The sequence below is a fragment of the Vanessa atalanta genome, chromosome 19 (genome assembly GCF_905147765.1).
Source record: "Vanessa atalanta chromosome 19, ilVanAtal1.2, whole genome shotgun sequence".
In the NCBI taxonomy this organism is placed as follows: Eukaryota; Metazoa; Arthropoda; class Insecta; order Lepidoptera; family Nymphalidae; genus Vanessa; species Vanessa atalanta.
The window spans coordinates 7,826,425-7,842,388 of record NC_061889.1 but is presented as its reverse complement, the minus strand read 5'-3'; the positions used below and the strand labels follow the sequence as shown (position 1 = coordinate 7,842,388).

Here is a 15,964-nt window from a genome sequence, read left to right as displayed (position 1 = left end):
GGCGTATTGGCAAAGTGCAATATGGTTATTTTTAAATCGGATATGCCTATAAGCGGTATCACATACCGTCAGGTCCATTTGTTCGTTATCACTAGCTATAGTATAAAAAAGTTAAAAAAAAAAACGAAAAAAATTTAAGCTACGGTGTGACATTAAATTCAAGGACCACCTTTATAAATTTTTATCACTTCCAGTTGTGCAAATTAGAGTTGAGCACACTTGCCTGCCGTATGCTGATAAAAGAGTAACCTTTGTATGACCTATATTTCGTATGAATTTATAATTTTGTAAATAAACACCACATGTTTTACATTGATAAAGCTAATATTTATTTCATTTTATGTATACAGGCTATGATGACGACTAGAGTTTATTTGTTACCTAAGGTATAAATAATAAAAAAAAAAAAATTAGGAAAATTAAAATATAAGTTCGCCCAAAAAACAGGGGCTAAAAAAATTAAATTTGTAACCTATGTCTGACTTGATTGGACTAATAGAAATTATATATGTGATTACTAATTATTATGTCGTCCAAATCGATTTCGGACGCACCGATTTTGATTTTTCATAAAAGAGTTTACATACATTAGCTGATCCTCGGAAGATATAAGTGGTGATCACTTGCCATCAGATGACCCATTTGCTGGTCCGCCTACCTATTTACATAAAAAAAAAACGAAATCACTGCACTCTGTATACCTTCTGCAGTCCCATGAGACGACAAATCAGACAGAATTGGAAATGATCAGGTGAAAGAGTTAAAGGACCATAAAGCTCAATTACTTGATACTCTTATCTCTTTTCATGCGTTCTACAATTTTTTTCTCGTTGGAAAAACCATTCCCCCACGATAAGTGGGAGGGGGGGTGAATATCACTCGCCGGTGCCCAGTACGCCTAGCGTGCCCTAGTACACAGGAATACCCACTAAAAAACCATCGTCATCCTCTTCGTTCGGCAAGCATCACAGGATCGCTGTCACGTGCTACCGAGCCGGGTCCATGAACACCTGGTCACCACGCCAACTTCACACTTCAATGTTATTGTAATATGACCTGTATTAATGGTAACTGAAAATAAATTTACAACGTTCAAAAATACATACAATAAATAAATAAATATATAGGACGTATAGATTTCGGAAGTTGCTCGTATAATTTATTTCTTTTAAAACTTCAAAGACCTTTCTAAGCAGGTTCACACTTCTAGTGACCTAACAGTTGGCGCTTACCTAGTTCAAAGAATGAGATTTGTATTCAAAGAACGACAACGTCTCGAGAACAATGCCACGAGACGATTTATTGGACCACGCATCCTTTTTGTAAATTGAGTATTATTACTGTTAATTTGTTTCATAACCTTTTATTAATCAAGTTCTTATTTGTATTTCAAATAATAATTATTATTTAAATTAAACGTTACATCAAGGCAAACATTGTAAGACATTCACTGGTGAAGCGAAAAAATGGCGACTACCAAGGATATTCTGTTTTAGAACTTGAAATAACGATCCATAGTAGAGACGAATTGATAATAAATAAACTGGCCGAATACCATCCAGACAGGCCAAGGAATCCAATCCCAAGATGACAAATCCGACCACTACAAATTTAAATTGTGATACTGCTTGGTAGTAAAATATTGCAGTCAACAACAAAAATTAAAGATTGGTACATCATAGGTACGGAAAACATGTCTGTTGAGATAAAAATATAACAATAAAATATATATGACTTCGCTCATATGTAAGGGCAGGTTTACTTAATCCAGTAGCACTACATGTAGTTAGATAAGGTTTTATTATATAGTTTTCCTAATATTAATAGAACTTTGTATGTTTTTGTGAAAATATTTAAACCTAACATCTCAGTAGTTCGCTTCTCTACTAATTAAACTAAACTCTTTGTATGTAGGACAATGTACGAGATTTATTATGTAAGAAATTATTTCAGCGTAGTCGGAGTGAAAATTTAAGGAAAGTCCTCGGGGCTCTTCTGGCGGACGCTGGCAAAACTAACACACAAACTAAGTTATAACAATACAACCTTTTTCAATAAATCACGAATATCTTAAGCCAAATAATATACTGCACATGAAGTGCATTTGATGAGTTATTATTGATATCATCTAAATCTATTCAGGCATTTAACATAAAGTTTCTCATCTATATCTTCTATACATACATACATTCAATAAAATTAGAGTGTCTGTTTGTAATATTAAAATAACCGCTTTTTACTAAATGCACGTATATATATATGTGTACCGTGTATATATACACGGTACACATACCAAAATAACATTTTTTACAATTTTTGTCTGTCTGTATGTTTGTTTCTGCAAATCACTGGAAAGACTGAACCGATTTTGACGGGATTTTCACTGGCAGATAGCTGGTGTAATAAGGAGTAACTTAGGGTAGGGTAGGGTAGGGTTTTATTTTAGAATTTAAATAATAATAATAATAAAGTTAGTGTTTTAACATTTTAAGTTTTTTTAAATTGGTAAATTCAAACGCGTGCGAAGTCGCGGCCACAGCTAATAATTAATATATTTGTAATATATGTGTATTGTTGCTACGCTTATATATGTTAGAGTTAATGTGAGCTCGAACATCTTGCCTTAATTGATTTCCACGTGAGTTAAGTTTTAATAAAATGTAATTAGTTTCTAAGACAGGTATCTAGAGCTGGCGCTAAATTACAATTTAATATTTTGGGGTTAGTAAAATCGGTCAAATTTTGTAACATGATGAAGCTATGACCCTTAAAAGCAGTTTCATGTGGTTTAATCGAAATATATTAGATTCATTTACAGGGTGTGATTATTATAAATTAAATTGTCAAATAAGATTTCGAGATGAGCGATGTATAAATGAAAAAAAATCTATTGATAGATTTCAAAGACAAACAGAATGAAGTTGTTTTCGCTCTATATTGCTTATTAAATAAAATATACAATAGAGTAAATTAAAAAAATGTAAACAGCAATTTTATATATTAAACATCTCCGATACAATAGAAAGGGACAGGGAGAGAGAGAGAGAGAGACAGAGAGTGGTCGTCTGTGCAAACGTTCTGTAAGCGGCGTAAAAAACTTCATTCCAATAATATTACGGTAGAGGACTATATTTATTAGAGGAAAACAGTACGTTATCTCTCAATTCTGCCTCTCGTTCGTGGAAATTTCTTTGTAGGACCGCATGTTGTTTACCCATTTAAACACAAGCTACGATATAGAATATACGAGAAGAGAAGTACGTCAAAATCATATGGTACCATAAAACACGTTCCAATTTAAACTTTAACCCTATTATATTAGAGTTTATTTCCCTTCGAATATTAACGGTCTTTTAAAGCGTTGTGATCCATTCCACTCTTCAATTTATTGAGGAATGCTATAAAACTACGTCCATTGCAAATATTAATCATAAACGTTAACTAACCGTGCAAACTAAAGACTACATGTAAGGGGAACAAATATGTATTTACTCATTGATATTTTCTCTGTTACAGGTAAGCTATGAAATAATATATCAGTGGACTCCGGCTAATTAAGTTAAAAGTATAGAAGATATAATACATACTTATATTTAAAAATATCATCAGAATGGGTGAGTAATTGAAATTATTTTTATTATTTTTTTATTTACCGATATATGTTATGTTTCTCAAACAATCCATATCTCTTGAGGTGCTGATGTGAGTACATGGCGTAATCGTTTTTATTACCTATATTCTTGTGTTTCCGTCTGAAGGGTAAGTGAGCCAGTGGTTGATATTTCTTACAGCGCCAATGTCTGGATGCTGGTGACCACTTACCATCGCACATTGACCCGTCCGCCTACCCATATCATAAAATAAAGATGATAATAATAATATAAAAATATTGTCACGTTCTAATGAAAAATGTTCTCCAGAGACAGGTACTCATTGTGAATTGTCCGCCATAATTGAGGTTTGTGACGTCGAGAGCGTTGATTGGTCAGATCGTTGACGCGTTAGAGTCCTATCATACGAAACATTTAATTATGCTATGAATATATACATATAAATTAATGTTATTTAATTATTTAACTTTTAGAATTTTTAACCAAACAGCCATTTTGTAACAGCAGTATTATTTTTGTTATTTTCATAATCTTTACTAATATTATAAATGCGAAAGCAGTTCTGTCTGTCTGTCACTATTTTATGGCTGAACCGAATTTGATGAATTTTGCTATGAAGCAAGCTTAAACTCCAAGGAATGACGTAATTTTATGCCTAGTATCTGACGACCAACCCCTAAACCAAGATCGACGTCGCGGGCGACTACTAGTATATCTATAATATATTTATCAATTTACTCTTTACCTACGTATTTCATAACAAGATAGGCCGTGTGGGTTACTAAAATATAATATCTTGACAAGTTATTGATAATAAAAGACACATATTTATGTTACATATAACATAAACTATTTTATTATAATACAAAAATAAAATACACAACGATATAAATTAAAACATTCTCATTTCAAATATTAAGTACATTGCGGCATTTCCCCTCTTGAAATGCAATTAAAATGTACAAATTAAGAGTTATATTATACAATTCTGGCCTTTAGTACTGTAACATAAGAACTTGTTTCGCTTAAATAAATATAAACATCAATACCGCGGCAATGCGTCGTGATGCGTTTATGATTTCGTGTGAAGTCACCTTCGAAGGGTATAAAGTGTTGACGGGGAAGGGTTAGCGCATTGTTGATTACCCAGCTAAATTAAATTCGCTGTTAATATAGCTAGAATTATACGGACATTTTGTATTTGATGTTGCCTTTAAAATGGGTAATGTAATTAATATTTATTTTGTGCTTCAATTCTTTTGTTTCCGAAGTTTTGTTTTGACATATTTGTTGGTAATTTTAAATTTCGAATTAAAACGACAAAATCCTGTTTATTAATAGCGTAAGCCGATTTTAGTCCGTGTGATTATGGGACGATAGCTGCACGTAAAAATGGTTATGGTCTCACTTTGAGGAACTCCATCCATAGATATGCAGAAAATTAAAGTGGATTCTTGATTGCAATTTACTAAATTATTACAGTTTAACAAAGAATTAATTTAAGAGAGAATAAAAATGAAAAATGTAAACAAAATTAAAGTAAATCGTTATCGACAGACTCCAATTCTAACTGAACTATTTGACATTCAATCTTTCATTTAAATAAAGTTTCATCATTTTGGCGCCAAATATAGATAAGTTACTTGCAGTTTACAATGAAATGAAATCAAAATAAAACCTGTCATAAATTTTCAGTTTCAAAAATCCTAAAAAATCTTTTGAGGAAACCTGCATGTGTGAAATTTCAACGAAATTCTGCCACATGTGTATTCCACCAACCCGCATTGGAGCATCGTGGTATATGCTCCAAACCTTCTCCTTAAAGAGAGAGGAGGCCTTAGCCCAGCAGTAGGAAATTTAGAGGCTGCTAGTGTATGTAATGTAATATAATTTAGGAATTGTAAACATTACATCGTATTTAAATAAATGTATCATCAAATAAATTGTATCAGGCTTTTCCGGAAAACCTTTAAACCGTATCTTAAAAAGCATTTGTTACGAAAATCAATTTATTTCTTCGAGTTTTATCTTTGACATGACAAACGTACGCTATCAAATGTATGATATTATTCAACCGCGAGTGTCGCGCAAATGAACCGTTCTTGTATGATAACAGCTTATATCAAAACTACCGACCGTACTTCCGGTACATTTAGGTTATAATTCAACAGCTCAGCTTTGTTAAGTGTGTGTTTCTCTAAAGAATACTTAACAATGTCTGTTTTTTTAATTGTCTGCTTTGAATAATTAATTAATGAGACGATTAAGTGCACATTAATTATTTCTTATATAAATAGTTTGTTAATGAAATATTTTATTTTATTGTTTACGATTCTTAATAATGTTAAAAAGTTATTTTTTTTTTGTTATTCGTTCGAAATATTTCTAGATTCTTTAGAATCGTTATGATTTAGAAATCGATCAAACATATAGATATCAATCAATATCTATATTAAGTTTCAATTCTACCGTGTTTGAATTACACATGCTACATTTTTTTTATAATGTATTTTTTTATATTAAAGTAAAAATTTCTTAAGGCCTAAGAGTAATATCGTAAAGACAAATACAGAAAACAAATGAAAATGTAGTTGCATACGATTTTGTATTCATTTATAAAACTTACCATTTTTATGTATTTACAGTATTTTCACCTTAGCCAAGTTTTTGATATTCGTGACACGATACAATAGATTATTCACAAAGATCATTGAAGTTGACATCTCAGGGTATTGTAGGTTTAATATTAGCTCGCTATTTATTTAACCGACAAATAATAATCTTTTTCATTGTTACGCTGTTGCTTGGATTGAAAGTGACTCAGTATAATATCAGATAAACCTAAATGCTATGATTGGATCGATTGTGTTGGCAAGGTAACTGTAGTAAAAAATACTATATCACTAAATATAAATGTGATTCTCATAACATTGGTACAAGGAACAAACACAATCTTGTTACTCCTGTTACTCGACTGCATAGAGTCAGTAACTCTTTTGTGGGGCAATGTATACTCTTCTACAACAGGATCAGAAAGCGTTCAAAATGCTTCTGTTGCGAAATTTTAAAATATGTTAAGGAACGCTTGTGTGCGAAAGATTACTATACAATTAGTGAGTTTATGTTTGATAGCACACCTTGGGAATGAAACAATCGCCTCCTGGCTGTTTCTATTCATATACAATTATGTATATAATTAATTTGACGAAAAAAAAGACCCGCTGAGTTTCTTTCGCCGGTTCTTCTCAGGTCAGGGTGTTCCTTTTTCCGAACCGGTGGTAGTGTTTAGTTTGACCATCAATAAGAAAGTGTAATGCTTCTATATTTAATAAAGGAATTTGAGTTTGAGTTTGAGTTTGACAACGAAGTACATAATTTCATTATAAATATCGTTGTATTGCCGTAGTTAGCCATGATGTTTCAGTGCTTAGAAGACGTTAATCTTAATCAATGGTTCAGAGTTCAGAAGCAACACAAAAAATGTCAAAGTACATGAATAATTTAATTTGCGTTTAACATTCATCTCGTATTCAGTGATTACCGACAACATCGTAAGGAAACCTGCATGGAGCAGCGTGGTGGAGTAACCTTAAAAAATTCTCCTCAACAAGGAGGGGAGATCAGCTTATTCCAACATTGCAGATATCGGGAGTTACTTCTAAGTATAATTTTAGTCGCACCTTCTGTTGAAAGGATTCCAGTATTAAAGCGGATAAATATCACAATGATTTATCGTGAAACTACTATAAAATACGTCTGCAAAACAAACCATCTCAGAAACCGCCGTAAACTCTTTTAGCCAGTCCATTACCAGTGTATTTACGCTCATACCACTCATTTTACTCACGTCAAGCGAAATACGCCTGTATTACAAGTGAATAGAATACAAATCAACTGCAAATATAACCCTTCCTTCATTTCACACTATACAAATTTAACTAAAACCTCCTTACAAAGTAAAAAGCCCTTTGTGTATTTAATAATAGAGTCTCTTGAAAGCGTACTATTATTTTGGCTTGCGTTTTGCACTTAACGTTTCATTGTAGTATGTCTGTCTGTCCGTCTCGATGACAAATTGCTTACATCACACGATTAATGTAGTTGTGACGTATAATAGATTTATGACAGCGAGATATAATAGATATGTTTAAAAAATACTTATCTGCGTAAAGGTAGACGTCGCCATTAATAAAAGGCTTTTAATTTTTTTCTAGTCTGTGAGCTGTAATGGTATTTATAATATTTTTATATCCCCTGTGGTTTTGCTCGCGTTTCAATACTAGGTGTTTGACATGATAAAGTAATCTATGCCGTTCTTTGGATTTTAAACTTGACTTATACCGAATTTCATGAAATTATGTTCAGTGGTTTGACCGTGAAAGAGCAACAGACAGATAGAGTTACTTTCTCATTAATAATAATAGTGCACACTGTATAACTAATACGTCTGACAGGAACTACTCTTTTCTTCAGAGTGTAATGTTAAGGTTTTGACTCACTCTTACTCACTTATTGCAGTGAGTCTTTTATTTCTGAAACTCTTCGGAATCCCTGTTTGACATTTTGTCTATTTGAACTACTATTTATGAATATGTCTCTATATACTCTCCCTCTCCCGATTAGTTTTCTTTATTAACTGTCTATCTGGAGAGAAAGCTCGTAAAACTATTATTTTAATAAACTACTAAAAAATAACCACCAAGTTTTTGTTGTGAACTAGGATTGAAACATGTAGCCTTGAAATCTGCAGCCTAGTTACCAAAACCAACGAGACAATTAAAATAACACAATAATGATAAGATTAAATTTACTGACCTAAGACAAATACCAAAACCTTTCAAAATTCAAATTTCTTTAATACATGAAATAAAATAAAAAAAAAAACTTTTCGAGATATCAACGTTTAATATAATGATTATCAAATTTAAACATTCCTGTATAGGTTTTTTAAGTCTTCATATTCATAATTCTGTTACCAATCAGAGGTGTCTTCGGTAAAGCTGCTGGAGCTTCCAGTGCTCTCTGACGAATCTTCACTCAACAGTACTTTATAATCGTAAAAGAAATGAACCCCACGGCGCTGATCGCGGCCTGTGTCATTCGCGCATCTTTGATCGTGTATTTTGACGAACACTATGCGAACAAAACGACAATTACCGAAACCGTTTTAAAATTGCAACAACAGCGCGAATTTTAAGGCATTTTCTGCCTCGCACGACCGCCAGCGTTTTCCGAACCGATAAGACTTCAAACCTTCAAAAAAAGAACTAATATATATCTTAAAGGGCGGCAACGCATGGGCGGTGAAAGCTACTTTCCATCTATACTATAAAAAAACTCGGCTGTCATAGTTACTCGTAAAGATAAAATTAACAATCACAGAAAAAAAATGGAAATAATTTTCTAATTGTATCTGATATGCTTTGAGTGAAATTCCAGTAGTTAAAGGTTTCATTCACATAACGTTTGTATATTTGATTTATTTAGGAATATGCTAGAATAGCATTTATTACTCGTATTATGTATAATCGTCTAACACCAGACATGTCAAATATTTCTGACTGAATAAGTGACTGCTCAGTAAACTTTACTTATTAGATAAATAATCTTATCATCCAAATCCAAATGAAATACTGGAAGAAAATATTTTCTTTTGCATAGCGGTTGCTATACTTAATAAACTAGGTACTTAACTGGTTCCATCTTGGCAGTTTCTGTAATGCATCATGCAAAGGCTTTTGAAGGATCTTCGAGCTCTCTGGTAAGCCCCACAGATCCATTCGATGGTTGGGTCTCGCCATTTCTTCGCCATGTCTTCTGGGCATGGTGGACACTTTCGGTGCCATTTTCTCCTGTATTGCGTAAATAAATAATGGAACTAAATCATTTCGATGCCTATTTAGATTTTTTAATGTTTACTAAACTAACTATTCATTGACAATCGCTGTCTATAGTCTCTCTTTGTCAATTTTACTTGGGAATGATACATTTGCAGGTGGTGCTGGTACTCCGATACCGTAAAGATGGCTGTTTACGCGATAGATTAATACATAAAGAAGAAAAGAAGTTAGGTCTTACAATGGCCATAATAATTTCATTCATTTCGTTTGTTATTATAATTTTAACTGAAATATTGTCAATAATAATCCTTCACGCAATTACCATCGGTACCTTTATATGTAGTAATTTTTTAGGTTAATTTTATTTGGAATTTATAAGTTGTAAATGTTTACCATCCTCTTCTTTCTTCTGATGATTTCGGTCTATCTGATCGACCTTTTAAATCTTCTGATGAACTTGTGAATTCCTGAGACGATAGATCCAAACTTTCTTTATCCGAACTCTTGCTGTCTTTTCCTAATTCAGTGGTATCGATTAGTTTTTTATAATGCGTTGTTTGTTACTCTAATCATGAACTGACTAATTGACATATGGACGTATTTCTACTCGGAACTTACATGTTTTTTTTTTAATTAATTAAATTGTCTAATAATCATATACTTCAGCTAAAACAAATTCCGATCATTATAAGTGTTGTTTATTAAAACGGTGCAATTGAAATAACGTAAATTTATGGAAGGGATTTAAAAAAAAAAAGTTTTTACACACGCGTTATCCATGCCAGTTACGTCTTATATATGTTCTTTTAATGTGCATGTATAACTTTTTTTGTATTTTCAGACAGTATCAAATGAAAACTTTTTGATTGCAATTTGATTATGTGACCTCTTATTATTGGAAATTACCTTTGGCCTGTTCTGAAGATGATGTGGATCTATCTTTTTTGCTCTTCTTTCTTCTAGTATCTACACCATTAAGATCATTTCTAATATCGGAAACGCTTGGAACAAAAGTGGTAGCGACATCTACTGTAAAATGAAAATAATTTTATCAAATACAGATTACAGTAATAACCTAAATAAAACAAAAACAAAAGAAAAAATAGAATTTCAGATATAGAGTTTCTAAAATTTCAATATTCAATAAATAGTTAGTAACTTATGCATACGTAAAAATAGTAAAACTATGATGTCAGAAGAAACAAATTGCACCATTGCAAAAATGCTTTTTTTATATTTTTACTTTTAAACTGGAAAAATCATAAATCCGTTTAGTAGCAGCGTTTATGGCTTTTCAATATAACAGTTTTACGAAACGTTCAATTTCTGATTCAATCTTTAGGTATTTCATTTCGTGTGACTTGAGATTCCATTCGACTTTTTGCTATTGAATTTTTCGATATAACCATTTCATATTGCAAAGGCTTTGGTGTCTGAAAGTACTGGCATATACGAGATTCATCTTCTACTTCTAATTGAAAAGCAAACGGAAATATGATCTTTTATTACTATGATAAACTTTTAACTCGGCTGATGTTGATAGACTTGAGCATAAACGTCACCTTTTATCTATAAAAGAAGGGCTTTCCAGCAATTACTTGTAACTTTTATTTCTTGGTAGTACTTTGTGCAATTCCATTTAGGTAGGTTACCTTACTAATTACTTCTTCTACCATTATGTTTTGTAGTTTAAAGTGATTGAGCGAAATTACATTAGAAATTGTATTTTGGAATGTTTTCGACAGTTCAGTTATGTTGAAAATATCAAGAATATGAGTAATAGAGATTTGATATTATTTCTATATTACTTTCAAAATTTTAGACTTTTGACTCATAGTGTTAGTTTCTTGTTCTAAATTCAAAAATCGAATAAAAAGTATAATCGTTTAATTTGATGATAATTTTAAATTGAATATTATTTAGTCATTATTTAAGAATAAACGAATATGATTGCATAATTGATAACACAGAAATATAATAATTATGAATCTAGAAAAACACTACTTATTTTTCATAAAAGCCTACTTGAATAAAGTATATTTTGATTTGATTTTTAATTGATACGATATATCATATCTAGATGTACGATCTAGATCCTTTATTGTAATCGCTTGGAGAAATAACTAACATCAGAATACTTTGTCCAAGCTGTAGTGTTTGATGTTGCTGATGATGGTCGTTATGGACGTTACTTTATTTTACCTTTATGAGAGCGATATTGATTTTTTTCAGATCCAAAAATTTACGAAATATCCCACAAAGACCTTTAACGAGGACGCTACTCGTCAGTGACTGCAATTAAACTGCGCATCACTATACCCATCTGACTTCAATGCAGAATGAATTTTTAAGTCATGAATGATTCCGAAAATATAAATTCCAAAAACGATATTTTAAAATAATAATATAATAATAAAATTAAATTTTATAAAAACAGCTTAGTTTTTGATACCCTTAATAAAACTGCACGTAATTTACAAAACTATTAAATAAAACTAAATATTCGTAGAACAGTGACAAATTATGCGTTCAGCCATGAATAATAATTTGATATTTGGGAACATGTGGGAATTGTGTTTGTGGTGTTTGCAATTCTACAGCAAAACGAGAATTTAACCACAAAACTAAATTGATCTAAAATTTAAAATATATTTGACAGATACAATTTATGATTTTGTTTATAATATATAATAACACCCTGACACTTGAAATGAATTGAACAGATTGGACTAGCAGAGCTAGAAGAATTTTTGCTGCGATTAAAGTATTTATTTATAAGCCGATGAATTAGTCTTTAATTATAATTTCAGTAACAGTAATTTTCCTGTTTAATAACCTTTAGGTTATTTATGATCGAAATGTTTCGCTACTACGTCGACAGTCGAAAACGTAAAGTATTAGTAGAATACTTCACATTAATAACAATTGAAATTATATTCAATAAAATAATTCACGTCCATCTTGATAAATAGATACGTCATACAGTTATTTATTTTTCAAATCTATATATAAGGGTGTGCTGGATGAAGTTTGAGTGTGTTGCTTTCTCATATTTTTGTTGAATGAATGCATCAATTAGCACATAATTAAGTACAATAAATATAAAAAAAGAATAGACTTAAAATCGTCAAAGTATATTCAATACTAATATTAAATAACACCATCGATATTGTTCATTTTATATTGTCTTCTGATCTTATATAGTTTAAGTACCTAATTATAAATAAATAAAAGCCTCATCGTAGTTAACATTATACTTTATAAATATAAAACCAGTGTCTGCCGTGATACGGATTATCCTTACAGCGATGATCGTACAGTTTCACGAACACTGAAATTGAAAAAAAATCTCATGAATAGAAAAACCTACTTGCATATTCCCACAATTACTCATCGCGGTTATAAGCTAGCGTGAATTGAGCTCTAGAGCGCTTATATTCTTGAATGGGATATAAAAAAATGATATTTAATGTTTTTAAATGTAACTTGTTATTATATATATAAATATAAAACGTCATAAGACAGTATCTTCTCTTAGGTCCGCCTTGTCTTTTCTAAATTTTTGGTCAAGTTTTATACATCCGTCATTTGCTTGGTCCGTTGGTTTGAAAAATCTATGTCTTTAATCAAATAATTTGACATTTTCAATTGCTTAATAAAATTTCTTGACTTCGGTAATTTTTCGAACTAGTTTAAAACAATCTTTAGTATGAAGTTTATTCAGATTTACTTGAACGATTTGCCGATTTATCATTTCAAGACTAACTTTACTGGCGTTTGGCAAATTTTAAAATGTTAATATGTAGACTTACTTGTTCCATCTTGACAATTTCTGTACCTCATCATGCATTCGCTTTTAAAAGAACGTCTTGCACGTTGATAGCCACTGCATATCCATTTGATTCCAAAATTCTTGTACTTTTTCATCATATCGTGTGGACAAGGCGTACATGTCCGATAGGTTTTAGTTCTGAAATTAACAGTGCATTAGAAAATAATTCACTTTGATACTTTTTGTTAATATTGCATTAAAGTACCACATTAATTATTCGCAAAAGGCGGCAATGCTATTGGTTGAACCAAATTATGTAATCTTTATTATAGTGACGCAGAAATTTTCGTTTCCTATTCAGATTTGTGTCATCAAAAGTCAAAAATGCATTAAAGGCCGACGTTCGGAAAATAAGACAATTGTGAATATGGTGTTTGAATAAAAATCTTCATTGCAATGTTTCCGCGAGTCCTCAGCGAAAGAACTCTTAAAAATTAATTAGATTCAATAAGATTCTGACAACCAATGTATGTATAAGACAAAACAACAGAAGTTCAGTTAAAACAAAATATTAATGAGGAAACTTACGCTTTTCGTTCTTCATTAGTTTCTATTGAAGATGCTTCAGAGGACTGGCTCGATGAGATGCTACTAGAATCTGCTGATAATGAACTAAAAATACAAAATACATTTGCTATGAATATTATCATAATGTTTTTCTAAGCTAAAATTTAAGACAAAGTATAACAAGAAAAAACCTTTTTGCTCATACAAAAGACAGGCAATGAAATGGCAAATAAATTAAAACGTATTAACGAGTTTTCACAGCCAACTTTAAATTTCAATTGTGATTATGAAGATGTATAACTTTATTTATTTATTTTTCTATAAAAAAGCTAATTTTTGTAAGAAAACTTCTAGGCATCAGATACAATTCTCTCATATCCACCAACTCACTGAGAAAAAGCTCTGCGAAGGCTATGCAATAACTTTTTCAAATTTAAACTAACTTACCTCGATTCATCATCAGTATCGCTAGTCCTTAAATAGCTACCGCTTTCTCCTGGAGATTTGGAGTCATAATCATACCACTGAGGACCTCTATGCTGGGCGTCTCCAAAGCCCGCTACATTCTTTACTTCTTCAATATATTTAAAGCCATGAGTTGTGAGACCATTTTCTTTGCAATGTGATACTGAATAATTATAATAATTTCAATGACACGGTAGATTATCTTGGATATATTTTATATAGTTAGTATCTATTTAGATTTATTTTACATAAAATATTTGAGTATATATTTTGATCGTTTATTTTTTACACCTAAGAATTTATTTATCATTTATTGAGGACGAAAATAAAATTTGTCTAATAATATTAATCAATTATATCGCGAAATAATGTTTGGCTGACAATATTTGGCTGAATTAAAATATTTGCGTTCAATATATCATAATGATATGAATGAATGAGATGAATGACCTACAAATAAATGTTATAAGCACTGAGTATTGTTATATATGTAAATACGATGGAGAGTCGGGACTGATGACGAAACACGGGTACCATAATCGGTATATTTATTATCTCACAAAAATTAAAAAATGTTTTTTTTTTTTATGGCATTGGTTGGCGGACGAGCATATGGGCCACCTGATAGTAAGCCCATAGACAAAGGCGCTGTAAGAAATATTAACCATGCCTTACATCACCTATGCGCCACCAACCTTGGGAACTAAGATGTTATGTCCCTTGTGCCTGTGATTACACTGGCTCACTCACCCTTCCAAACGGAACACAACAATACAGAGTACTGTTATTTGGCGGTAGAATAACAGATGAGTGGGTGGTACCTACCCAGATGGGCTTGCACAAAGCCCTACTACCAAGTAAAATTATAGCATTAGCATTAGCAGCCCGTAAATGTCCCACTGCTGGGATAAAGGTCTCCTCTACTTTGAGGAGAAGGTTTGGAGCATATTCCACCACGCTGCTCCAATGCGGGTTGGCGGAATACACACATGGCAGAATTTCGTTGAAATTAGACACATGCAGGTTTCCTCACGATGTTTTCCTTTACCGCCGAGCACGAGATGAATTATAAAAGTAAAATAATATTTTATCATAAATCCCATACCAGATTTTTTTAACACTTAAAACTTACATAAGAATTATTAACATTAAGTCCATAAATATATACACATGTATGAATTAAAAATAATTACTTTGTAAATCTTGACCGTGTGGAATGATTGCAAGAACGCTAGCAGCATTTTAGTTTTGGTAAAATCACATATATTAAACTCAATACAAAGAAATACAAATTTAAATCATACAAATTTAGTTACTATAACAGTATTAGCGGTTTGAGGTCTGAAATGAGTTACAGTCATACATTTGCATTTAAATGCGCATTCGGACAAGAACTCGGAATTATGCACATAAAATTTACTAACTGCGTTCATATTAGTGTTTTCAATTATCAAAATTAAGCTCTGTTTTTATAACGTTATAATATATCTGAATTTTATTAATACTAACATTTTCGGTTGATAATTTTTCGTTAGTGGAGACGCTGCTTTACAATCAATCAGTAATTTTTACGAAATTAAATTTAAATAAATCGAAGTAGAACAACATTTAATTCATGTTGTTAATTTTAATATGGGTATAAGTGAAAGTAAATTCAAAATGAAATTCCTTCTGTAATTAATTAGATGCCTATAATAATTTTCTTTCCT

General features: G+C 31.4%; 2 protein-coding genes across 4 annotated transcripts in view; one reads left to right on the top strand and one right to left on the bottom strand.

Moving 5' to 3' along the window:
- The window catches only part of LOC125071227 (dystrophin, isoforms A/C/F/G/H), a 557,159-nt gene that overhangs the window by 309,527 nt on the left and 231,668 nt on the right, over positions 1–15,964 (top strand). The window lies entirely within an intron of this gene.
- Positions 8,555–10,687, bottom strand: LOC125071230. The gene is made up of 5 exons (XM_047681345.1): positions 10,621–10,687; positions 10,358–10,480; positions 9,845–9,968; positions 9,306–9,463; positions 8,555–8,744 (listed from the first exon to the last, which is right to left on the bottom strand). Exons 1-5 carry the CDS (start codon positions 10,664–10,666, stop codon positions 8,584–8,586), a joined length of 612 nt encoding a protein of 203 aa, XP_047537301.1. The 5' UTR covers positions 10,667–10,687; the 3' UTR covers positions 8,555–8,583.

What these genes read in the sequence shown, in the direction of transcription:
- LOC125071230 (XM_047681345.1), bottom strand. Translation starts at nt 10,666, where the DNA reads ATGGTGCAATTTGTTTCTTCTGACATCATAGTTTTACTATTTTTAC. An exon ending in ATCTTCAGAACAGGCCAAAG is followed by an intron (nt 9,969 to 10,357) that starts GTAATTTCCAAT and finishes CCACTGAATTAG; the next exon opens with GAAAAGACAGCAAGAGTTCG. An exon ending in TCAGAAGAAAGAAGAGGATG is followed by an intron (nt 9,464 to 9,844) that starts GTAAACATTTAC and finishes TACGCAATACAG; the next exon opens with GAGAAAATGGCACCGAAAGT.